This window comes from Hyla sarda, chromosome 3 (assembly GCF_029499605.1).
Source record: "Hyla sarda isolate aHylSar1 chromosome 3, aHylSar1.hap1, whole genome shotgun sequence".
Classification (NCBI taxonomy): Eukaryota; Metazoa; Chordata; class Amphibia; order Anura; family Hylidae; genus Hyla; species Hyla sarda.
Genome location: NC_079191.1, coordinates 228,130,045 through 228,155,614, shown reverse-complemented (window position 1 = coordinate 228,155,614; position 25,570 = coordinate 228,130,045). Strand labels below are relative to the sequence as shown.

Genomic DNA, 25,570 nt, shown 5'->3' with positions numbered 1-25,570 from the left:
ACTTCTGCCTGGATTGTGCTGCTATGAGGTTGTCCTGTACCAGCCCAGTCAATACCTGCCTCTTGTCCCTGAACTTCAGAACATACTCCGCCACAGAAGCTACCAAATGCTGTACATTCACCTTCTTACAGAGACTTTGCATGAGATTGGACATGAACTGTGTGCCCTGATCAGTGAGCATTTTTTGGGGGGAACCCCACCCTGCAGAATATACTGATCAGTGCATTTGCCACCTTATCTGCTCGGACGGAGGATAAGGCAACAGCCTCAGGATACCTGGTTGCATAATTTACAACAGTAAGAATAAATTTTTCCCTGTGCTGCTGTGTATAGCTAGAGGCCCCACAATATCCACTGCCACTCGTTCAAAGGGTACAGATATGACTGGTAGAGGAACTAGGGGAACACAAGTTACATCCCCAGACTTACCCACCCTTTGGCAGACATGACAGGATCTACAGTAATTTGTAACAGCAGTACCCATACCTGGCCAGTAGAAATTGTGTGCCAACCTGGACTTTGTCTTGGCCACTCCCAAATGTCCTGCCAGGGGTTTCTCATGGGCCAACCTCAGCAGCTCTTTCCTGTACTGCCTAGGAACCACTAACTGCTTTTCTCTCTCCTGGGCCCCTAGCATGCCTTTGGAAAGGGACTCCCAGTACAAGATATCATTTTCCCAATATACCCTATGCCCATCTGTGTCAACACCTGTATGTTCAGCATGTTGTCTCAGCCCTTCAAGGGAAGGGTCACTGTGCAGAGCTTCCCGGAAATGCTCATTTCCCTCCCCCCATCTTGTGGCATCAGGGAGCACATTTCCCCCAGGTAAACTAGCATCTCCACCTTCCTCTGCTGTGGCTTGCAAGTCACACAGCTTGCCCCTTGCATCACCATCCTCCCTTCTTTTTAAAGCTGCAACCCTGGCATGCTGCTGCACACGTTACCACTGCCACCATTGGTATGCCTCCCTGGGGTTTACCTTCCTCCCTCTCAGTTCCAGACATAACTATGTTACAGGCATCATACACAGGGCTATCATTCCTTCCCTCTTCCTCCTTAGGCTCACAGGATTGGGACATATAACTCACTGCTGGTCCCTCATACTTAAATGTCACCAGGGGCACACCAACTCCTCCCCCTAGCCCATCTCCACTAGGTTTTGGCATTGGTAATTCATTGTCATCACATTTTACAATACACCCCATTTCACTTTTGGAAAACATTACTGGTTCAGTCACAGGTAAACATTTATCAATCCCCTGCACTCCCTCCCAGTTATCACGTTTCACAGTGTCTCCCAAAGTCTCGCACAGTACCTCAGAATGAACAGGGCTCTCTCCTAGCCCATCCGGTGTGTAGGTAGTGTCCTCTGGAGCATAATGACAGAGCATCCGACCCAAATCATTCCCCAGCAGAACATTAACAGGGATGTCCTCAGAGACCCCCACCTCCCGCAAACCTTTGCCTGTACCCCAATCCAGGTACACACGGGCCATGGGCACAACAGGCCGCACACCTCCAATTCCTTTTAAAGCCATGGTTCTTCCAGGGATGATGTCCTCTGTATCCACCACTTCAGGCCGCACCAAGGTAAAGGAGGCTCCAGAATCTCGCAAACCCACTGTCACCCACAGTTACACTCTGCAGGTTATCAGCTCTTTTCTCCACCGCTCCGGACACCAGAAGAACGGCTGTGTGTCCTCCAGCTACTGGTGGATAATTCTTTTTGTTGGGGCAAGTGGCACTCAGGTGCCCAATATTGTTGCATCTGTAACATCGGCGGGTGTCCCCCTGACCCAATGTGGCTCCTGTTGCTTTTGGTGCTGATGGCACGAATTTTCCAACTGGCTTGGTGCTGCTGGTGGTGCTCTGTGGGTGTGTGGCTCCCCTCCAGATCCACGCTTTGCTGTTGGTGCCCGGTTGTTGGCAAAGTCATCTCCAAGTTCTGCTGCTTCCGTTGCTGTCTTGGGCTTGCGGTCCAATATCCACTCTCTGGCTTTAAAGCTCTGTGTTTGGAGAAACTGATCCAGGACCATCAAGTCCTCCAGGGCCTCATAGGTAGTGACTTATAGGCCCCCAGTCCATTGCCTGAATGCAGTCCTTAGCTGACCTGCATGTTCAGAGCAGCTTTCTGTGGCTTTTTGTTGCAAAGTCGGAAACTTTTTCCGATAAGCCTCTGGAGTCAGATTAAAACTTTTTAGCAGGGCAGATTTTATTGCCTCATAGTCCTTGTCACTTCAGAGGGAAGCGAAGCAAACACATCCAGCGCTTTCCCTTGCAGCCGTGGGGTTAGATATCTTCCCCACTGTTCCTTAGGTAGATTGAACTGCCGGCAAACCTTTTCAAATCCCCTCAGGAACACATCCAGATCACCATCTTTCTCCAACATGGGTAAATGTTCCAAGCGGGGTTTGTGGTCTCCTTGATTCTGCACATCACTCCGTGCGGATGAAGCATCCCCTCTCAGCCTCAGAACCTCCAGTTCATGCCTCCGCTGGGCCTCTCTCTCTGCCGCCTCTCTCTCTGCGGCTCGTGACTGGGCCTCTCTCTCTGTGGCTCGTGCCTGGGCCTCTCTCTCTGCGGCTCGTGCCTGGGTCTCTCTCTCTGCCGCTCGTGCCTCTCTCTCTGCAGTTTGGTACTGGAGAAGCAGTTGGAGTTTCATATTGGCATCCACATTCCCAAGGTGTTGTTAGGCAGTCTGCATATAAGAGTCCAAGGCCTCATGTGGAGTACTGTCCTGATGGGGAGTAATGTTGTACTCCCCAGGAGATATTAGTCCTTGGATGGCAGTTCCAGCTGTAGGACTTTGTCTCATGTCACTCAGCTCTTCTGCACGGGCATCATACTCCACAAGATCAGCAACAAGTTGTTCCTTGTTCTTTCCTGCAGTAGGGATGTCCTTTTCTTAGCACATTGGCTCCAGTGCAGGCTTGGACTGCTTGCGATATGCCTCCATATATCCGAGATGAGACAGAGGAGGTAAAACAGGAGATGGAGAGGACAGAACTGTCTTGCACTCTTTTTGTATGTCTTTTAAACCATCACTGAGCTCTGTCTTTGGAATTTACACACAAGAATATGTATGCAATTTCTTTTTAGTGCTAAGATTTCCTTACAGGTAAAATCCAGCAAGCACTAAAAATCTCTACATATATCCCGAAGCTGCCACCAGTTGTCACAATACCACCCTATTGATCCAGCCAAGACATTAGAGAGAGTGTGATGGTGCAAGGGTTAAGGCCACCAGACCTCTGGGTATCCACTACTAGTCCCAGCAAGTCACCAAATTAACCCTTAGATAAACATGTTTCACCAGAGCTTCCTTCAGAAAGGTGAGCTCATATATTTAGAGATCAAAGACCAGAGCTGATTAATTAAACATTTAATCTGATAAAAGGTATCACAGTGCTATATATATAAAAATACAGAAAAAAATGACATACAGGTACAAAAATATATAAAAGAGTTTGGCAAGACAAGTTCATAAAAGCAAAAATGAAGTCCTTACAGCATAATGGTATAGCTGTCTTTGTGAGTGAGAGTCCAGCTCTTGTCAGCTTTTGGCACCGCCTTCAATAACAGTTGAGTCCAGCATTTTAAGTCTTATCTGCTTCTTTGGAGGGAAACTCCATTCCCCCCATCCCTCTGATCCCACCAGGTGGAGCATCTCTCTTCCTGACCCCTTATCTGTTTGATTATATGATGGGACCAGAGTGCATGACTTTAAAGGAGATACCAAACAGCCAGACCCCCATGTCTTGGATAATACATTACACACAGATACAATTATAATACACATGTAGGATTCAATAATCAGGCCTTGGGCCTGATAATGAGAAAGAGGACATTTATAATGGTTGTAATTTTGTTTAAATGTTTTACGCTCTTTTTTTATTGACTGAATGTCTTGTTAGTTTCTTTGTGGGTTTTGTGACCAATTTACTATATATACAGTATTATACAGTATGTGGTTTGGCTGTTAGATGGAAAATGTTCATGAAATGTGTATCATTGAACCAGATGAGTTCAAACACGTTGCAGATACAGAAGGGTGCATCTTATGCATCTTCACTGGGAATCATACTATTGTGTCAACATTTTATGATAAAGCTCCTACATGAAACTGATGATTTGGTCCCATCCTCTCTGTACACCTTGAACTATCCCCCACTATTTAAACAAGGGCGGAGCTTAATAGCTGGTTTCCACTTCCACTTTCATTCATGCATAGATGCCATCTTGTTAAGATGATTTCCTTTCCCTTTCTATTGTATCAATTACAAACTCTGAATACTCCTTCTCCATAAAGGGGTATTCCAGGAAAAAAACTTTTTTTTTATATATCAACTGGCTCCAGAAAGTTAAACAGATTTGTAAATCACTTCTTTTAAAAAATCTTAATCTTTCCAGTACTTATCAGCTGCTGAAGTTGAGTTTTTCTTTTCTGTCTAACTGCTCTCTGATGACAACTGTCTCGGGAGCTGTCCAGAGTAGGAGCAAATCCCCATAGCAAACCTCTTATGCTCCGGACAGTTCCTGAGACAGACAGAGGTGTCAACAGAGAGCACTGTTGTCAGACAGAAAAGAACAACTCAACTTCAGCAGCTGATAACTATTGGAAGGAATACGATTTTTTTATAGAAGTAATTTACAAATCTGTTTAACTTTCTGGAGCCAGTTGATCTAAAAAAAAGTTTTTTCCTGGAATACCCCTTTAAACATAAAGATGTCACTGCACTGAATTCAGCCTTTACACACTTTATATGGGCAGGAAAGAGCCAGCAGATTGCGCTCTAAAAACTGATGCTCTGCAAGGCTGGTGGTGGGGTTGGTTTCCCCAACATCTGTGGCTATAATCTGTCTTGTATCTTCCGCCATGTCATGGACAGAATCCACGACTCCGATTATCATTCCAACTATTCCCTGGTGACTGATTTGATGTCCCCATGGAATTTAGTCTCTTGCTTTCACACTCGCATCCCATGCCTTCCTGCCTATGTAAAGTGTTCCCTTGTGATCAGAGACACTGTTTTGACATGTAAAGCCATCCGTAGAGCTTATGGACTTCCCTTTCTGCTGTCTGGGTGCCTTGACCTCTGGGGTCATCCGGAGTTTCCCCAAGGTAGGGATAATAGACTGTTTGAGACCTGGTGATTTGAAGGTGTTCGGGAGACAAAGCAATTGATGTACCCTGATCACAGATGGTGGCTTACCCCGCAAGAAATTATATTTAAGTTTTTTTTACCACCCTCTTAATTCCTCCAGGTGTCTCAACTCTTATACTTCTGTACCTCCAAACTCTGAGATCCCTCTCTGGAATTATCCTCCTCTCCCTTTAAAGATGTGGTGAGTTCACAGCTGAGGAAAGTCTCTTTATCGGGACTTTACCGATGCTTTAGTGATCGTCTCCTGCAGATCTCTAGACATGGTCTGTTTGCTAAATGGGAAGAAGTTCTCCAAACCCCTGACTTGCGTGACCAAATTTTGGATGGGTGGGCCAAAGTGGAAGCTAAAATGATGCACTTTGGTTTCCGGGGATTTAATAGCCCGGCCTCCTCTAACTTCCCTCACAGACTCACCTTGTGCCCGAAGTGTAGTGAGCCAAATAAGGATTTTTACCATGGCATTTGGGCCTGTGCTAGAACTCAGAGTTTTTGGCTGCAGTTGTAGCTTATATTGCGTATTTGTGGAAAGTGAAGTTGCCTTTGACTCCCTTGGCCCACTTGTTCCAGTCTGTTTACCCGTCAGTAGCAGAGGCGATAGGCCTTCGTAGCGTTCCCAAATTCATACATGTAGTTTTGCTGGTAGCAAAACGAGTTCTGATGCGTGAATGGATTAAGCCTCACATGCCAGTGCTTGGTGGTGTGGTGGACGAATTGAAGACCTTTTTTGAGGCCGACAGAATGGACATGGAACGGCACTTAGCAACGCCTTGGGTCCCCTCCATCTTCAGGATGATATGGGGTGAGCGATGCTTCTTTTCTGTTACTTTGTTGCTCGGAGTAGTCTTTCTCTTTCTTTCTTTTTTTTTTTTTTGTGTGTGTGTATGTAGGGTGTGCTTGTTGTTGGTTTGTGGGGGAGACCTTTCTAAGTGCTGCATATCATTTGAAGCGGGATTGTGGTAATATTATCGTGTATTGTATGTATTTTTTGTGATCTTATGTGTATTCTATGCCTTATTGTGGGTACTGCGTTACTCACCAATTCATCTTGTTTATTTCATTTTGCAGCAATGCAGCATTTTGCAGCATTAAAAATTTAAAAATCCAATAAACAGAGTTATCCAAAAAAAGAAAAAAGATGATTTGTGCATAACAAACTAGGCATGTTGCCATTGATCTGTTAAACATTCCAAACCTAATTTTCTCTCTCACAATGTCTTAAAGGCGGGTTTGTAGACCTCTGTTATACTCTTCTTGAGTAATTTATATATTAATTATATCATATGTTGTGAGATCTCGGAAGACTAACATAGCCTTAAAAACTTAGTGGAGCTCTTAAATTGCATCAAAGCATTGATGGTGATATGACAAAGCCCTACAATTCGAGACCTTGGGTACCCAAAAAGAACCCTGTGATATTTGCAAATCGAAGCAACGTATCTGCTCCCTAGACTGTTTTGGGAGCATGAGGAGGTGATATCTTAGACATGATCTTGTTCTCTATATTTTGTATTAGGGCATTATGATTCAATTCTAGAATCTTACTTGGGTTGGCAGAGACATGAACCCCCAAATACTTCATAGAAGATAAAGTCCATTTAAAGGAAACTCCTTAAATGCTTTATTTTTTCTCCATATATCTTGCTCAAAGTATATTTGGTAGACTGTTGGTGAGGAAACATAAATCAGCAAGTCATCTGTAAATAGGACTAGTTTAGGGTTTGTACTCTCAACCTGTACTTAGAATAGATTTTTAAAGTGTACCTGTCGTCAACAAAAACTTTTTATATAATGTAGATAATACCACTATATGTATATTTCTAATATACATTGGTTAAAAAATTTGTATATTTTTGTCCCTACAGCTATTGTTTGTGTGTCTCTATGAGGAGTCGAAATACAGGAAGTGAGGGTGAACAAGCAGGGGTCTGTGCACTTAGGGCAAGAAGGGCTCTGCACACTGAGGCTCTATAACAAGCCCCTGGCTCACACAGCAGGATGATGGACAAGCCAGGAGCCTGCACAGAGCCCTGCTTCTCCTGCCCTTACTTCCTGTATTTGGACTCCCCATACAAATATACATATAATGGTATTATCTACATCATATCAAATGTTTTTGTTGGTGACAGGTACACTTTAAATCTAAGGGCATTAGCCAATGACTCTTGATGAGTCCTGTTCTCAATGGTAAAAGAACAAGAAATAATTGTGTTTATCCTCAATCTGGCTTTTGGGTTGCAATACATTGCCATAAACAACTAAACCTAAACCTCTGTTTGACTCCCACCCTCTCTAGTGGCACCTAAAAAATATCCCAGTGAACCTAGTTGAATGCTTTCATAGTGTCTATGGTTAAATGACACAGTGAGACCCCAAAGGGAGAGCAGGGACATAGTTGATGTCTAAAGTTATTGTCTAAAGCGGAGATCCCCTTGACATTTAAGAATGGCCTATTTATCATAGCATCTAATCACAGTCAGTGCTATTATTATTTTGCAGATAATATCTGAGGGTATCCACACATGTAAACATGAAGAAACCTGAGTGTTTTGTTGTGAAGTGGAATTCAGCATATTCAGTGAAAGACTAAATAAAATAAATTAACAAGTAGGGATTTTCTTATAAAGGAATCTCTTCAGAATGTGTTTCTAGACAGTGTTGTGGTGTTTCTAGACAGTGTGGTGGTCAGTCATCCCAAAAACGTACTATAAAATTTTGTTTCTAATTTGTTTAAAATATTTGTAGAGATAATAACACAAGGCTTACAATTTCTTCAAAAAAGAAGTCTTCAATAAACTGTTCTCTACTTCAAGAAAATGTTTTATGTGAGGCACATTTTCAAAGGTTGTGACTTCATAATAATATTCTGATATGCCACAAATGTCACCTTCAATCATTTTTCCTAAGATGATCATACATTTCATTTTTCAAGATATTCATGGTAGCCTTTTCTTTAATGTCAGTTTAAATTCTCTTGGTAGATTGTTAATACTTAAGGATTTCTATTTTTTTTTTACTTACATTTCATAGACATAATGACCCAGATTTATCAAACTGTGTGAGAGAAAAAGTGGAGTGATTTTCCCACAGTAACCAATCACAGCTTAGCTAACGAACTCTGGTAAAGTGAAAGCTGAGCTGTCATTGGCTGTTGTGAGAAAATCACTCTATTTTTTTCTCTCACACAGTTTGATAAATCTGGGCTTATGAAACTATGATAATGTTTTGTTAATGCATTACTGATATTTGTATGTTTATGAAACATATGCACAGCTTAGTATCATAGCTGTAACACTCACGTTTCAGAAGACAGGAACTCCGGTGGATGTGGATCCGCTGGACCTGTGTGGCAGATGATTCAGACCGTACCAGGGAGCGGAGTCTAAGGTGCCGCTGGTTTTCACCAGAGCCTGCCACAAAGCGGGATGGACTTGCTGCTGCAGGCGGCACCCAATTCGCTACCCCTGGCACGGCTCAACCACACAGGTGGCTGAGGAGATGCAAGGCACAGGAAAGATAAGGCAGCTCGTAGTCAGGATAGCAGAAGGTCAAGGCAGGTGGCACAGTAGCGTAGTCAGGACGTAGCAGGAGGTCAATAGGCAACAAAGATCCGGCAGGGAAGTGAAGAGGGGGGAGGAATTTATCAAATTCCTCCACCCTGGAGTAGAGAGGCAGAGGCGGGGGCAGGATTATCACCAGGTGAGTGATGGACTTGGGCTCGAATGCCGGCATGCCCCATGATGCGAGTCCCAGCCCCCCAGACACAGCAGGTAACGGGACCATGTTCTTACGGCCAGCGTGTGCAGCCGGAGCGCATAACGTAACAATAGCAAACTATTTCTGAATATTCTGAATTTCAGAATAGTCAAAGCATTGTTACTGAAGATGCTACAGAAAAACGTTTCACAATAAAAACAGCATAACTTGAAACCGTATAAATAATATGTTCTAGATTAGTAAGACATTTAAGATTGATTGCAATTAAGTTTATATTAAATAAAAAGTAGTGACTGTTCTAAAGATAGGGCTTATTTAAAATTTTCATTTCAAAATACATGAACTAAAGATTGTGTTTTATACAGGGACTTATCTTCAGTTGTATTTGAAAATGAGTTAAAAAGATTAAAAAATTATGTTATTTATAAAAGCTTCACATCTTTCCTTGGATGTGTAGTACAACTTAGTCTCAAGGTACCCTTATACATGCAGGTTTTAGTCAGTTTTTATTTTTTGCAGTTTTTGAAGCTAAAACCAGGTTTGGGTCATAAAAGGAGATAACGTGTACACACACACACACACACACACACACATTAATTATAGAGAGAGAGAGAAAGAGAGAGAGAAAGAGAGAGAGAGAGAGAGAGAAAGAGAGAGAGAAAGAGAGAGAGAGTGAGAGATTTTTAAACCACTCCTAGTTTTAGCTTTAAAAGCTAATCAAAGAAAATCATCAAAACCTGCAGGTGTATGGGCAGCCTAATTCATTTTAATGAAGCTCTGCTGCAATACAGATTTCCTAACCTTGACCTGTTGTATTTCATTAGTTAGGTGCAGGACATTACCTTCTGTAGCTTGCTATGTCTCATAGTTCATTAGGGTAAAAAAAAAAAAAAAAAAAAGACAAGAGTCCATCAAGTTAAACCTATATCCTGTCCCTGTCCCCAGATTAGTGAAACTATTCAGAGACATCCTAAAGAGAGGAATATTACCCCCCTCAATAAAGGAGGCAGTGATAATGTTGATTCTCAAGCCTGGGAAAAATGAACATGAGCCCAATGCTTATAGGCCAATCTCGCTGCTAAATACCGATATGAAGATATTGGCAAAGACCTTAGCAGTGAGATTGGCGAAGGTTGTGCCTCTACTAATATCGAATGGTCAATGTGGATTTATGAGTGAAAGAAATACGGCGGATAATGTGAGAAGATTGTTGTGAAATCTGCAAATGGAAGGGGGGGGGGGGGGGGGGAGGGGACCGCTCCATCCTGTCATTGGATGCTTTCAAGGCCTTTTTACAGGCTGGAGTGGTCCTACCTCTGGATTGTAATGAGGGGATATGGGTTTGGTGAGGATTTTATGAAATGGATGGGAATTCTGTATGTCTCCCCCAGGGCAATGGTTCTAATAAATGGGATTCAGTCAGAAGGATTTCAGTTAACCAGTGAGCTAGACAAGGCTGTCCTCTGTCCCCCCATATCTTCGTCCTATATATTGAACCATTGGCAACAAGAATTAGAAACATGAAGATAGCGGAGGGGTTTGGATGTCAGGAGACAGAGGACAAAATATCACTTTTTGCAGATGATATTTTGCTTTATATCTGGAATATGCAACAGGCGTTAGAGGGGATTATAGAGGAAATAGAGGAGTTTGGGAATAAATCGGGATTGAGTATAAACTGGAACAAAACTGCTTTAATGCCACTAGATAAACAAATATCCCATGGGAGACCCAAGATAATAGGAGATGGAGAAACGTTTAAGTATTCGGGTATACCCGGAATTTAATGTTTGGCCCACTTTGAGAAAGATAAAGACAAAAAAAAATAATAATAATTTGCATAGGTTTACCACTTAGTATGGCAGATAGGATTAGCCTATTAAAGATGACAATCCTGCCTCAGATATGGTTTGTGTTGACCAATAATCCGGTGTGGTTAGGAGAACGGATTTTCAAAGAAATCAAAGCCACGGAAAGAGAACTGGTTTGGAAAGGGAAAAACCCAAGACTGAAATTAGGTCATTTATGTCGGGAAATGAAGAACGGAGGACTAGCCGTTCCAGACTTCCGATTATACCATATAGCAGCACAGTTGAGGTAAGTAAAGAAATAGAAGGAAATAGATTCCTTCACTAACATGGTAAAAGAAAAAAGGGAGGTGTGTGAAGTTATGGGAGAATTTTTAGAATCCAAGTTTAGTGGAAAGGAGCCAATAATGAAAATAGTAATGAAGGTAGAAGGCTCACTAGATTGCAAAAGACTATTTAAGATTTTGAGGGACAGGAGTGGCCAGTTTGGGGCAAATATAATTTAAAATATTAAAGAAACAAGAGATAAATCGGCACGGCTTACTTCTGATCCTCTGGGCTGCTATAGCTCTGTAGTGGATGATTTGGTAAGAAGCTGGTGGTGCTCAGACTAACAGAGGAGCAAATCCATCGAACATGTAAGTAGAGAAAGAAGGCAGTCGGCAACTCACCAATCTTCAGTTCAGCAAAGTTCTTTATTGCACATACTCACAACAGGGTTGCCCAGGGAGAAGACGGAGATGATGGACACATAGGGGGGGGTACCACTTGATCTCTGGATCAAGTTGGTGCCAATTGATTAGGGCTCTGGAATCTGACTAAAAATGTAGTTAACCCCTTAAAGGGGTTACTCCCTTGGAAACCTTTATTTTTTTTAAATCAACTGGTGCAGGAAGTTAAACAGATTTGTAAATCACTTCTATTAAAAAATCTTAATCCTTCCCATACTTTTTAGGGGCTGTATACTAAAAAGAAATCGAAAAAAGAAATGCATTTCCTGTGATGTCCTGACCACAGTGCTCTCTGCTGACCTCTGCTGTCCATTTTAGGAACTGTCCAGAACAGGAGAAAACAGAGGTCAGCAGAGAGCACTGTGGTCATGACATCAGAGGAAATGCATTTCTTTTTTGCATTTCTCTGTAGTATATAGCCCCTAAAAAGTACTGGAAGGATTAATATTTTTTAATAGAAGTAATTTACAAATCTGTTTAACTTTCTGGCACCAGTTGATTTAAAAAAAAAAAACGTTTTCCACAGGAGTACCCCTTTAAGGACCAGGCCCATTTTGGTCTTAAGGACCAGACCAATTTTATTTTTGCATTTTAGTTTTTTCCTCCTCGCCTTCCAAAAATCATAACACTTTTATATTTCCATCCACAGACCCATATGAGGGCTTGCTTTTTGTGACAAAAAAGCAGCAATTTTGGACTTTTTAAAGTTTTTTTTTACGTTTACGCCGTTCACCATAGGGGATAATTAACAATATATTTTAATAGTTCAGACTTTTACCCACGCGGCGATACCAAATATGTGTATTAATTTTTTTTACGCTTTTTTGAAGGGTAAAATGAGAAAACGGACATTTTACTTTTTATTGGGGAAGGGGATTTTTCAAATTTTTTTCCTTTTTTATTTTAAATTTTTTCACTTTTTTCCCTTTTTTTTTATTTTTACACTTTAATAGTTCCCATGGGGGACTATTTATAGCAATCGCTTGATTGCTAATACTGTTCAGTGCTATGTATAGGACATAGCACTGATCAGTATTATCAGTGATCTTCTGCTCTGGTCTGCTCGATCTCAGACCAGAGCAGAAGACCCTGGGAGCCAGCCAGAGCCAGGCGAGGGCACCTCCAGCTGCCATGCTGGATGATCGGATCCCCGCTGCAGCGCTGTAGGCTATCCGATCATCCATTCAAAGTACCGCACTGCCGCAGATGCCATGATCTGTATTGATCACGGCATCTGATGGGTTAATGGCGGACATCCGCACGATCACGGTTGTCCGCCATGTGGGTCCCTGGCTGCTGATAGCAGCCGGGACCTGCCACGCATGACACGAGCACCGCTCCGGTGCTCGCGATCATGGCTGCGTGTAAATGTACGTCATGGTGCGATAAGTACATTTACGTCATTGTTATTAAGGAGTTAAAGGTGTATTCCAGAATTTTTTTTTATGTCAACTGGCTCCATAAATGTAAACAGATTTGTAAATTGCTTCTATTAAAAAATCTTAATCCTTCCAATAATTATCAGCTGCTGAAGTTGAGTTGATCTTTTCTGTCTGGCAACAGTGCTCTCTGCTGACATCTCTGCATGTCTTGGGAACTGCACAGAGTAGAAAATGTTTGCTATAGGGATTTGCTTCTACTCTGAACAGCTCCCGAGACAGGTGTCCTCAGAGAGCACTTAGACAGAAAAGAACAACTCAACTCATGAGTACTAAAAGGATTAAGATTTTTTAATAGAAGTAATTTAAAAATCTGTTTAACTTTCTGGAGCCAGTTGATATATATATATAACTTTTTCCCCTGGACAACCCCTTTAATAGTCGGCCCAGTGCATGCTCCAAAATGAAAAATAGGATATATAGCTTCTTTACACTTTCATAAGGGTCCTGTATAAGGGATCCACCTTCTATAAAAATTGCATATATGAGCATATTCTAAGTATTCTCAATCCCTTTAACATTACTCTAGTTATTTGTATAAAAAACATTTATGTTCACAAGTCCACTGAAAACATTTTACATTTGCATGTATTATTAGTAGTCTTAGTATTTGATTGACATATGGATGCAATATAAAAATGAAAAGGGTAATTGCTGGGCATACATATTCACTGAGCCATATGTATTCAGTTTTCAAACATTTTCTAATACAACAAGCATATTAAATACTATCACATTTTGTCTTTTATTTTTATGGTTATATTATGTTACCGTAAAGAAGGCATTCACCATCTGTGTCATGCTATAATATTCAATGCAAAAACATATTTTAACTTTCAGGTTTACATCAGTAAAACACAAGATAAAAGTGATTTAATAGCCACCATCTGGCCAGGGTATAAGACATCTGTGGCATTTTCCTTTTGCTTGAGGTACACATTAGTATCAACACTTTAAGTGCTGTTTGTATAATCCTCGATAAAGGAATTTTATTTTTCCAAAGAAAGCTTGAAATGTCTTTATTTCTCACTTTTCAACTTCTAAAATCGAGTAAAGATCAACTGTTCCAATCTATTTACAATACAAAAATACTAGATAGAATCTAGTTAAAAAATAAGCCATAACTTATATTTAGTTTCTGTAACATTTTTGTTTCACTTACATTGTTATATAATTAACTGTGAACTTTTGTTTCTTGCGATTATTCCAAATGGTTCATATAGCTAAAAATTGTTGCCTATTTTATCATACCTGCAAATATATTTATACATGTAACAGTTTTTGTAAAGTTTATTATGAACTTCATTCATATCACAGAATCCAGAAATGATGTTCTGTATATCATACAAGAAATATTTTAAGTAAATCTATTAGCTGTATTTGCTGCTACGAGTTGCAGATACTGTTGAATAGATGTTAGAGTATAAAAGCTAATTGTACCGTTCCTGGACTGGATGGTGGCTGCCAAACTTTACAAAATCACCTTTTCCGTTCTTTGCCAAGTGTCAAAGAGGTGGTGCCGAGCTGCTCAAGTGCTACCTCCTAGCACACCTCCTCGCTCATCCTCAGCTCTTATTTGATTGACATACAGAGCCCTGTACATCTTTCAAGGCGGGATTGAGAGGTGTATGGTGGGCGAGGAGGCATGCCAGTCTGTGGCCCCTGAGCAGCTCGCCTCTACCTCAGTGACACTGTAACTACAACTGAAACACTATACAGACACACTAAAAGGTACTGGTGCTATTATGAGTGTATGTGGCAACTAAGCTGTCTTTTCCAAGGATGAAAGAGACTAAGAACTTACTGTGCATCAATCCAAACCATAAACAGTCATACAGATTTTCTGCATTTATTCTACACTAGACCACTATGGAATTATATCTGAGCCCTTTTTATATATTTTCCTGATCCCCACTTAAGTCATTATGAAATGTGTTTTTTTGTCTTATTTTATATTGCCTGTATCTGTTTGTGCTCCAATTGTAGTTAGTGTGGCAGGGAAAGGCTGCAGGGAACTGCACCGATGAATGGTGACCCAGGCAGCATAATCAAATGGCTTTTAGCAGGGCTCAAGCCCTGCAGGAATGCACGGGAAAGGAGTTCCTGCACTTTTTTTTTACAGCAGGAGCACTGTTCCCATTAGCAAGAGTCCTGCAGGACCAGCCCTTGAGTGGAAATCTTGGGTGAGTTCCCACACTTTTGTTCCCCAGGACTTGACCCGTGGCTTTGCGTAATTTCAATGTTTTCCTGATTATGCTATCATAAGAAAACATTGAAAGGGTTGTGCACATCATATTCAGTTTCCTCTCCTGACCTTCTCTAATCATATAGATCATTGCTGGGCAGGGAGTGGGAGAGCTGTGCCGCTAACAATTTTTCCATGACAAAAAGCTAAACACAACTCATTGCATTCAGCTTTCCTGCACAGATTAGACAGATCATTGGCCTGTAGAAGGAAGAAGAACTATAAGCCACAGTCCTCTCGATGAGGCAGAGCACTTTAAGAACACATTGCCTGATCATTAGGAAAGCAGTCAGGGGGTCTAAACCCAGTTAACCTGCATTAATTAATGGCACAACCGAACATGTGTGTATAAAGAAACTTACCAAAACCTAAAACCAAATTATCTAATACAAGTATATCATTGCTTTCAGTTAGATTTATTAAAATGTAATACTTTTTGTTTACTGCGTCAAATTGAAGTTTTATCTTACAGATAACTTATGTTTACAGTAGTTTAATTTTTATGACTATTTATTTGTAATATTTTGCAGTATTCTGGATTCCACACGGAGAGATCAGAGTCAGATCATGACAGTCAATGGGGTGGCAGCCCTTTAACAGACACAGCTTCACCACAACTTATAGATCCGATAGAAAGGCCAAGCTCCCAGCAGCATGATGTCTCCTGTGCATATCGACAGTATCCTGATCGAAGTTCTTTGTGTTTTGGATTTACTCTTGACCATTCAAGATTAAATGATGAAAGACACCATCATAGTCAGTCTTGTGAAAGTGGCAGATGCGAAGCTGGTAGATATTTTCTAGGAAGCCCACAAACTGGTAGAGAGAATTGGTGGGGATCTCGATCAACTCTACCTGTGCCTAAATCTTCTCCTGAAAGCAGAGATGGGTTTGAAAACTCCATGCCACACATAACTTCTGTTCACCGAATACATGGTAAGGAAAATTAGAAGCATTGGATGATTGTTAATATACAGATGGAACACAATAGTATATTATGTTAACCTAAAAAATTACTTAAAAATATTGCAGTAATAAGATTTATACAATTTATAAGCTGAATGGAGTCATAACATGCATGTTTAACTACCACTTTATTTAAATGGAGTGACATGGGACTCCTGTCTTTAAAATCAGTAGGGATCCCAGCTGTTTGACCTCTACAGATAAAACAGTTATAACCGGTAAACTAGATGATGACTGTTCTTTTTGGAAAAACAAACAAAATTTCTTTGAAGGTGTACTCCGGCACTAAGACATCTTATCCCTATCCAAAACAGCACCCCGTTACAATCAGTCCCCGGAGCATGTTCGTCACTCTCCGCCCCCTCAATACAAGCCTATGGGAGGGGGCGTGACAGCAGTCACGCCCCCTCCCATAGGCTTGCATTTAGGGGGCGGAGCGTGATGTCACACGGGGGTGGAGCCGTGATGTCACAATGCTCTGGCCCTATGATCCCCAGTAATCAGACCCGGAGTGAACATGCTCCGGGGACTGATTGTTACGGGGTGCCCCAGCGGCGGAACCCCATCGATCAGGCATCTTATCCCCTTTGGATAGGGGATAAGATGTCTTAGCGCCGGAGTACCCCTTTAACCAATAATAAATACAGCAGGTGAAATAAGTATTAAACCTGTCACAATTTTTGTCACTAAATATACTTTCAAAGGTGCTATTGACATAAAATTTTCACCAGATTTTGGTAACAAACCAAGTAACCCATACATACAAAGAAAAGAAAATAAATAATCTCAGAAATTAAGTTATGTGTAATAATGACAAGGAAAAATTATTGAATAGGGAGGTGTAAAAAGGCATGGAAAGCCAAGATAACAGCTCAAATCTATAAGTAATTAAAAAGAAATCCAGACCTTTGTTGACACAAATTAAACGAGCTGGTTCAGTCCAAACTGATTGCATACAAAAAGAGTTCATTGTCAAGGTGCCACACAATACACATCTTATGATGGGTAAAAGCAAAGAGCTGTATCAAAATCTTCACAACCTAATTGTTGCAAAATGATGATGTTGGTTACAGGTGGATTTCTAAGCTTCTGAATGTTCCAGTGAGCATTGCTAGGGTCATAATACAGAAGTGGGAAGACAAGGTGTTCTTTGCAAGATTTCTGACAGAGGAGTGGAAAGAATTGTCAGATGAGTCAATTGCTGAATGAACTGAATAAAAATCCTGTTAAAGCTCGTTTAAAGTTTGCAAATTTAAATCCAGTCAAATACTGGGAGACTATAGTGTGGGCAGAGGCAAGCTAAATTTGACTGTTTGGATGCAATAAATCACTATGTTTAAAGGAGAAATTGCATTTAACATGACCCTAAAAACACATCACCCATACCAACAGTGAAGTTTGGAGGTGGAAACATCATGGTGTGGTGCTGCTTTTCAGCATTTGGTACTGGCAATCTTTACACAATTGAAGGAGACATTCTTGATAAAAAATTATGATGAAGATGAAGCAAGGGTGGATATTTCAGCAAGACAACGATCCCAATCACACAGCCAAGAAATATCTATGGAAAGAACTGAAGATCATGATTAATAGAAGAGGCCCATGAAACCTTCAAGATTTGAAGACTGTGTGAAAGGATGGGCTAAAAACACATCGGAGAAATGCATGTCACTAGTTTCTCCATACATTTCTGTTTTTTTTTTTTTTTGTATGTATGGATTTCTTGGGTTGTTACCAACATCTGGCAAAAATTTTATGTCAATAGCATCTTTGGAAATATATTTGGTGAGAAAAATAGGGATGTGTTTAATACATATTTCATCTACTGTATATTTCCTCAACAGATATTCTATTTTGATGACCTTGAGATCTGTTTCTAAATAGATTGGTTTGCTTACTAATACAAGAAATTTCCTTATGCCCTATAAGGACAGATGGACCTCATAAAGGGTACACCATGTATGAATTCCCTCTATAATTTAGAACGAAAAGGCACTAACAAAGCGAAATTCAAGCCTGATCCAGCTTTTCTACTTATGTATTACATATTAGGTATTACTTCTGTATTACATCATTCACTTGAATTCACTTAAAGGGGTTATCCAGGAATAGATTAACAGAGCCTATTTCTTTCAAAACCTGCTCCACATCTGTCTTGAGGTAGGGTGTGGTTCTGCAGCTCAGTTCCATTGAAGTAAATGGAGCCAAGTTGTTATACCACACCCAACCTAAAGACAGAGGGGGAGCGTTTTTTGAAAGATATTAGCTCTGTTTTTCTATTTCTGGATAATTCCTTTAATTTCCCCTGTAGTGACCCGTGCTAGTAAACTGAATGACTATGTGTCCAATGTTGAAATTAGATAATCACTGTGTGTGTAAATTTTTAAACAATTAATGACAGTTTTAGTATACAGAAGTTGCACATCTTTGCATGGCCTCAATTTTTGTAAACATTGCAATTTCTTTTCACTTTTGTGCCATTCATGACAGTTTTTAGCTGGTATAGATTTCTATTTGTGACACACAACCACTAATGTTACACAATTATTAACGGATAAAAGATGGGCTCTTCTTAATATAATTCTTGCCTTTTACTCCAATGCATTTTCCCTTTAAGGGGTACTCCACCCCTAGACATCTTATCCCCTATCCAAGGATAGGGGATAAGATGTCTGATTGCAGTGGTCCCGCTGCTGGTACCCCCATGATCTCTCCTGCAGCCCCCCGAGTCATCAGCTCTCCAGAGCTACGCCCCCTCATGACATTACGCCCTGCCCCCTTAATGCAAGTCTATAGGAGGGGTGTGACTGTTACCATGCCCCCTCCCATAGACTTGCATTAAGGGGGCGGGGCAGGGCGTGACATCATGAGGGGGTGGAGCCATGATGTCACGAACTGCCAGCCCCTATCATCAGCCACAGAGCAAACTTAGCTCTGGAGAGCTGATGACTCAGGGGGCTGCAGGAGAGATTGCGTGGGTCCCAGCAGTGGGACCACTGCGATCAGACATCTTATCCTCTATCCTTGGATAGGGGATAAGATGTCTAGGGGCCGAGTACCCCTTTAAGAATGGAATATAAAATAATGCTTTCGTAAAAATTCCTTCTTGTTTGTTTCTGAAGCTGGACCCATGGCAATCAGATACTCTGGGACAACTTAGTTTAACAAGATGTTTTCCTTTTCTACATTTTCTATTTTATTTTGATTTAAAAAAAGAGTTTTAAAGGCATCCTAAACTGTGACAAAGCTTACTGTTGTTTTCCTCCTTATCAAGGGAGAAATCATTGGGATGAAGACAGTGTTGTCAGTTCTCCTGACCCTGGTTCTGCAAGTGAATCAGGAGACCGCTATCGCACCGAGCAATATCAAAATAGTCATCATGAACCAAGTAAAATCGAAACACTTATCCGTGCAACTCAACAAATGATAAAAGAGGAGGAAAATAGGTTACAGCTACGTAAGTCTAGTCCAGATCAGCTAACTCCCATGAATGGAGCAGCAAAAAGAAATTCAATTTGTTTTGTCAATTACCAACAATCCCAGTTAACCGGAGTTGTGTGCCGTGGCCCCTCTGTCTCTAATACTTCTCCCTGTGACCATCTACAACAAAGGGATGGAAAAATGTTGAGTCCAAGAGACACTGAATATGAAAACAGTCCTACAACTCTCTCCAGGATGAGCAGTCCAAATTCTGAGAGAATTTCAAAAGCTGGAGTAACCATAACAAAAGACTACTTGCATACAAATGTGTCCCCGCAACAAACAGTGGAGCATTCCACCTCCCCAAATTACTACAATGCTCACCGTCCGTATTTTGATAAACATGCTTACACATTTACTGGATATGCTCTTGAGCACCTTTATGACACTGAATCTATTAGAAACTATTCACTGGGTTGCAGTGGATCCCATTTTGATGTGACTTCTCATTTACGAATGCAACAGGACCCTGCCCAAGTGCACAAGGGTACTTCGGTAATAATTACAAATGGGAGTTGATGTTTTATATGACGTGTCTTACACTTTGTACTCTTAACAGAGAAAACAAAAAATTTTCATGTCGTCATTAATACCAGCATCCAATGACTTACAGTGCACTGAATGTAACAGCAGGGGAGACTAAGCTTGGATTTTGTATTTATAAAATTTAGTATGACATTTTGGCTGAAATAATTAAGCTTAGAGAACTTTTACTTTATGTTATCATATGTCTATAGTAACCACCTGTGCAGTCTTGCAAAAACAAAAAAACAAACAAAACAGCAATTTCAGTGTTACAGGCTACACCTTTTTACTAGTTACCCTTGCATGTAAATAAAGACATTTTCCAAAAACAACATAAATAAACAAAAAGTAAAAGGAAAAAAAAAATAAAACAAGAGAAAAAAAACCCCTAAAACTATGCATATAGGACTTGAAGCAGTTGAATGTTTAACTTTATGTATACACAGGCACAGATGCACATTTCTTTGTATGTCTATTATTAAAAAAAGAGAAGTAGTTACTTTTCCGCACAATAATACAATTGCTTAATCTCTATTACATTTTCTGTCTTTTAATGACTTGAAGAGTACTTTTCAGATATTCTATGTAAACTATGTTAGATAACTGTATTACTTGTTTCCACATGCCTTTTATCATATTATAGTAACTGTGTCACTGCACTAGCGTTTGCACCCAAAATCAATAACTACAAATCGTATTATATATAAACACAACAAACAAATGTTGTTTTTTCAACTTATTTTAACATATCCTTGATTTTACCGATTTTAAAGGGATTGGCTGGTGCTATTTATTTTTTATCCAAGGCTGATTTAAAAAAAAAAAAAAAAAAAAAAAAAAAAAAATTGTTGGCTGATCCCTTGCCACTGACCATTGGTATTCCCCACCACTCAGTACTTTGTTGTCCTCTTCAACATGCAGAATGTCAGGACATGCTGAAGGACTGGGGACTGTCAGGTTGTGAGTGGTGAGGAATCCAGGCAGGTGAGTATAAATTGTTTTTCAGAAAGCCTGAAAAAAGCCTTTCATCACCAGACAAAATTATATATATTTTTTTGTCTCCTACATAATTTATCACTTAGAGCTAAATTTATCACTGCAAGAAGTAAGAATTCAACAAACGTGATTGTTTTGCTTACAGAAATTTTTCTAAACAGGCATATTCAGCCAAATACAAATATCACACAGTTGGAGATGTGGAACTTATATATTGCAATAAAAGTTTTAACACAAATTAAAAATAACCTGGTCAAAACAGAACTATATCTTTAAAAAGCTTCCTTATTGGTAAATATACTTCATACACAACAATTACTACATTTTAGATTGGTATACCATGTACTGGAATGATATTTGGCATCTTGAGTATTCTAAACATTTGTTTTCTTCAATTTCACTACAATGGTACTTATGGTTGGTTTCAATTTGTAGGCTGAATTTCTTCTTGCTCAGAATACATTTTGTAGTAATTTATATATCATTTCACATTTTACAAAATACAAATTCATTGACCTGACAGTCATACTTGTAATATCACAAGTCTGTGAAAATAGCTTTAGTTTAAGGACTCTCTTTTTAACTAGGGGTGGAAGTAAAGTTCGCTACATGATCTGAACATTTGCCGTATCAGTTTCTATTTCAACATGTAAACAAAAAATCTGGCAAAATTTGCTAGGCTGTTATTTGCAACTCTTAATGTGAACATAATGTAAGTCAATATATGGGGGTCCACCAGCTATATTTATCATCCCTTGTCACTGGATACCCAATAATGAATTTCCCAGCACTTGCAGTTATTTTACAGACTAGCCAGCCTAACTATTATACCTTTTATTCAAGGTTCACATTTGTTTAGGTTCGTTTTTATTATTTTGTATATATTCTTAAAGATAAAATGTGGAAGTATCTGTTGATGGAGCTACAATAGTTAGAAAAAGCAGTGTTTTTGGACCATGGTCGAATAAATGACTGAATACCAAAAACCAATGACAGTTTTTAAATTGGATCAAAATTGGGTTTGCTGATTACAAACAAAAATTCCACTCTTCTCTGCACATGTGCCCTACACTATGCACAGGACTGCTGTAGCCAATCATTGTTATTAGTGGTCACTTGTAAAAGAAAATGCACATGACCACTGAGGCCAATGATCGGCCAGCCACATTGTCCCTTGCAAAGTATACAATGGTGTCACTAGGAATCTTCCACTGGGGATGTCTTATCAGTGGTTATCCTGTACGAGGAGCAACAGAGGCTGTAAATATAGATTTCTTTTTATTTCCCAATATTTCCCAGAATTTTATTTTTGTAATTGGAAAACCCTTTTATGGGAAAAATAAATTAAATATTAGCCTGATAAAAAGTAGTTATGAATTATGAAAATTTTTATTTTATGTTGAAATGTCATTTGACAAAAAAAAAAAAAAAAAAAAAATTTAAAAAACTGTGACATGTCACTAAAGATCAAGGTTTTGATCATTCTGGCTTAAACATTCAGATGACAACCAATCATTAGAACAAGCAGAGAGAAGTGCAGGGTTGTGTGCTTCACTTCCTGTCTCACTTTGATCTCCATCCATTTTTACTAGACAGGATCCGTGACTTATAATGGAGCCTGTCTAGTGCAACTGGTTTGAGAATGCATTGAGCAGGAAAGTAAAATGCATGGCGGTGTGTTTGTCCCTGCTGGTCCTAATGATTGTGGAGGTCTCAGCACTGGGACCCTGACCGATCAAAACTTTTTCCATGTTTCTGTGACATGTCAAATGTTTTTCCAAATGACAGGGATAGTTATATCAACTGTCATAAACTAGACATTGCCAGCGTATAAGAGTGTAAAGAAAACAGTAAAGGACAGTTAAAGGGGTATTCCAGGCAAAAACATCTTATCCGCTATCCAAAGGATAGGGGATAAGATGTCTGATCGCGGGGGGCCTGACGCTGGGACCCCCCGCGATCTCCCTGCAGCAGCCTCCATTCTATGCATAGCTGCATCTGCAGTTTTGGAAACCGCCGGGCTTCCGAGATGGGGTCGGATAGGGGATAAGATGTTTTTGCCCAGAATACCTCTTTAACTTAGACCGGTGGATTGTTTCCAACACACTATAAACTTTTTTTTAAATTACTCTAAAGTTACTTTATTTACAAAAAAATTGTAATGAGTTATGTATTCATTTTATATAAGAAGAAACACACTAATGGTTTGTTTTAAGAGTAGCACTTGGTTCATTGAAAATGTAGGTGTTGAAGAAAACAAATTGTTCCTTCCAGCAATGTAGGATAAATGTGGATAGGACACATCACGCTTTAGGGTACGTTCACACGCGCGGATTTACAGCATATTTTACGCTGCAGATCCGCTGGTGAAGGCCCGCTCTATGCTGGCTTTACATGTGCCTGCTCGTAGTGGCAATACGCCACTTCGAGCAGACACACTGCGATGTGCGAGTCGCAGTATACTCGCACATCGCAGGAGCTCTCTTCCAAGCTCAGAGCAGGGAGAGTGGCCGCGATGTGCGAGTGCGCCGCGCACATCGCTGCACTGTGTCTGCTGGTAGCAGTGTATTGCCGCTACCAGCAGGCACATGTAAAGCCAGCATAGAGCGGGGCCTTCACGAGCGGATCCGCAGATAAATACTCTGCGAAAATCAGCACGAGTGAACGTACCCATAGTCATGAAAAGAATTAATACATTTTTTACATCAGATATATGATTTTTGTCCAGCGGAATGCATTTTAGTATTTTTGTCAGATGTTTGGGCATTGTAAAAAAAAAGAAAGCCAATTGGACTAACAATCACATGTAACTGACATTACAAACAAGTTAAAGTTTCCTAAGATACATTTCTTTATGTATTCAATATATATGTACTTTTTCAATTAATATTTTTAGCACATTTTATGGTTTGCATATTTATTCTGCTCTGTAATTCATATATGGAGAGCTTCCAGTGCTTGCCCAGGCTTAGTTATTTACATCAACCTCAACTTGCCTGGGTATACAATTACTACCTACAATACTTAAAGCCTAGGGTAATCTTATAATACTAAAATATAAAAATGCCGGTAATATCTTGTCTGATAAAACTATCGAAGAGCATCATTTTATTTTATAACAGTATTTTATGATGCACCTTCAAACAGAAATGTGTTTTCTTGTAAGTTACATTGTGTCATTTCCATTGTTGTTAACATCATATCACATATGCATATTTGTTTTTGGAGAAAAAAACATTTGAATACATTTTTTATTACAGTTAAAAACTGTATCACATTTTCCCAGAAACAGTGACAAGATTTAGCAGTTGACTGCACTTTAAAATCAAAGGTGTGTTTATGTTGTGAATAGAATGGTGTCTGACATTAGAAGATGAAGGCCAGTTATATTTGCTTTTATGACTGGTGCCCTGATATAACGTTGAAATATTTATGAGGTCAGATGCTCAGCCTCAAATGTCTGATCTGACATGCCTTGCAATGTATATTTCTAGTGATATTGTATAATATTATCTGTAACTTGAAGTATCCTTTTGAAATTTCATGTAGGAAACATGACAAACTGTCAACATATCTTGCAAAGTGTTCCCATTTATAATTATTTATATTGTAAATAGCTTTCTGAGGTCAATTTCAAGTTAATTGTGCATAAAATGTATTTATTATGTGAAGATTTTTTTGGTTTAAAATATAGTTAAAAATACTTATATTGTGTTGATTTCTGTCTCTGATTAATTATTTATACTAATTTTGTACCTGAATTATATATAGGAAAATATCTGTACTGTTTAGGCTTCACATATATCAGTTGCGCAGGCTCATACAAGAGGTTGAGATTTCTGAGGCCTATTATTGACTCTTGGCTGTTGGCTCAGTATATGTCGGCATCCTGTCAAAAAGATATGCCAATATACACTGCTGTATACTGCCAGTGGCCCCATTTAGGGCCGCTGCAAGGCAAGGGTTTGAAGCACCTGGACAAGGCAGAATATTGTGCCTCTCCCCAGCCTGTGAATTTAAGAGAATGGAAATGCATTCATTGTATACATCACCACTCACCACGGGCGCACGCAGGATTTTCTCACGGGTTAGGTTTAGAAACATAATAAAATATAATTCCTTCACACCAGTACGATAAATTACTAATGCAGTAACTAAAACCATCATACTGTTATTATTTAAAAACAACAATACAGGGACCATTATCACTAGGATGCCCAGACAACCTTTTGTTACACACACAGATACACACAGTAGTATAAAAAGTAACCCCCTCCCCCCAAAAAAAGACAGAATTATAGGACTGTAAAAATGCAGCCCTCACTGGTCCTACAAATTACCTTTCTTCCCTTGTATTGTCCACGGAATTTTTTTTCTCCTTTCCTCTTGCTGCTGCGCTCTTTTTTGGCGGGTAGCAGGAGGGAGACACATGACCCCCCAGTTGTGTGTGGTATTATAACTTGGCTCCATTCACTTCAATGGAACTGGGCTGCATAACCAC

The 25,570-nt window shown here is 39.8% G+C and overlaps 1 protein-coding gene across 3 annotated transcripts in view; it reads left to right on the top strand.

Annotated features, from left to right (window-relative positions):
- SIM1 (SIM bHLH transcription factor 1) overlaps positions 1–24,735 on the top strand; it is a 124,187-nt gene extending 99,452 nt beyond the window's left edge. For all 3 annotated transcript variants that reach the window (XM_056566187.1, XM_056566189.1, XM_056566188.1), the window contains 2 exons: positions 15,633–16,038; positions 19,343–24,735. In XM_056566187.1, the coding sequence (XP_056422162.1) occupies positions 15,633–16,038; positions 19,343–20,067 (1,131 nt within the window). In that variant the 3' untranslated portion in view covers positions 20,068–24,735. The remainder of the gene's footprint in view (positions 1–15,632; positions 16,039–19,342) is intronic.
- The last annotated feature ends 835 nt before the right edge of the window (positions 24,736–25,570 follow it).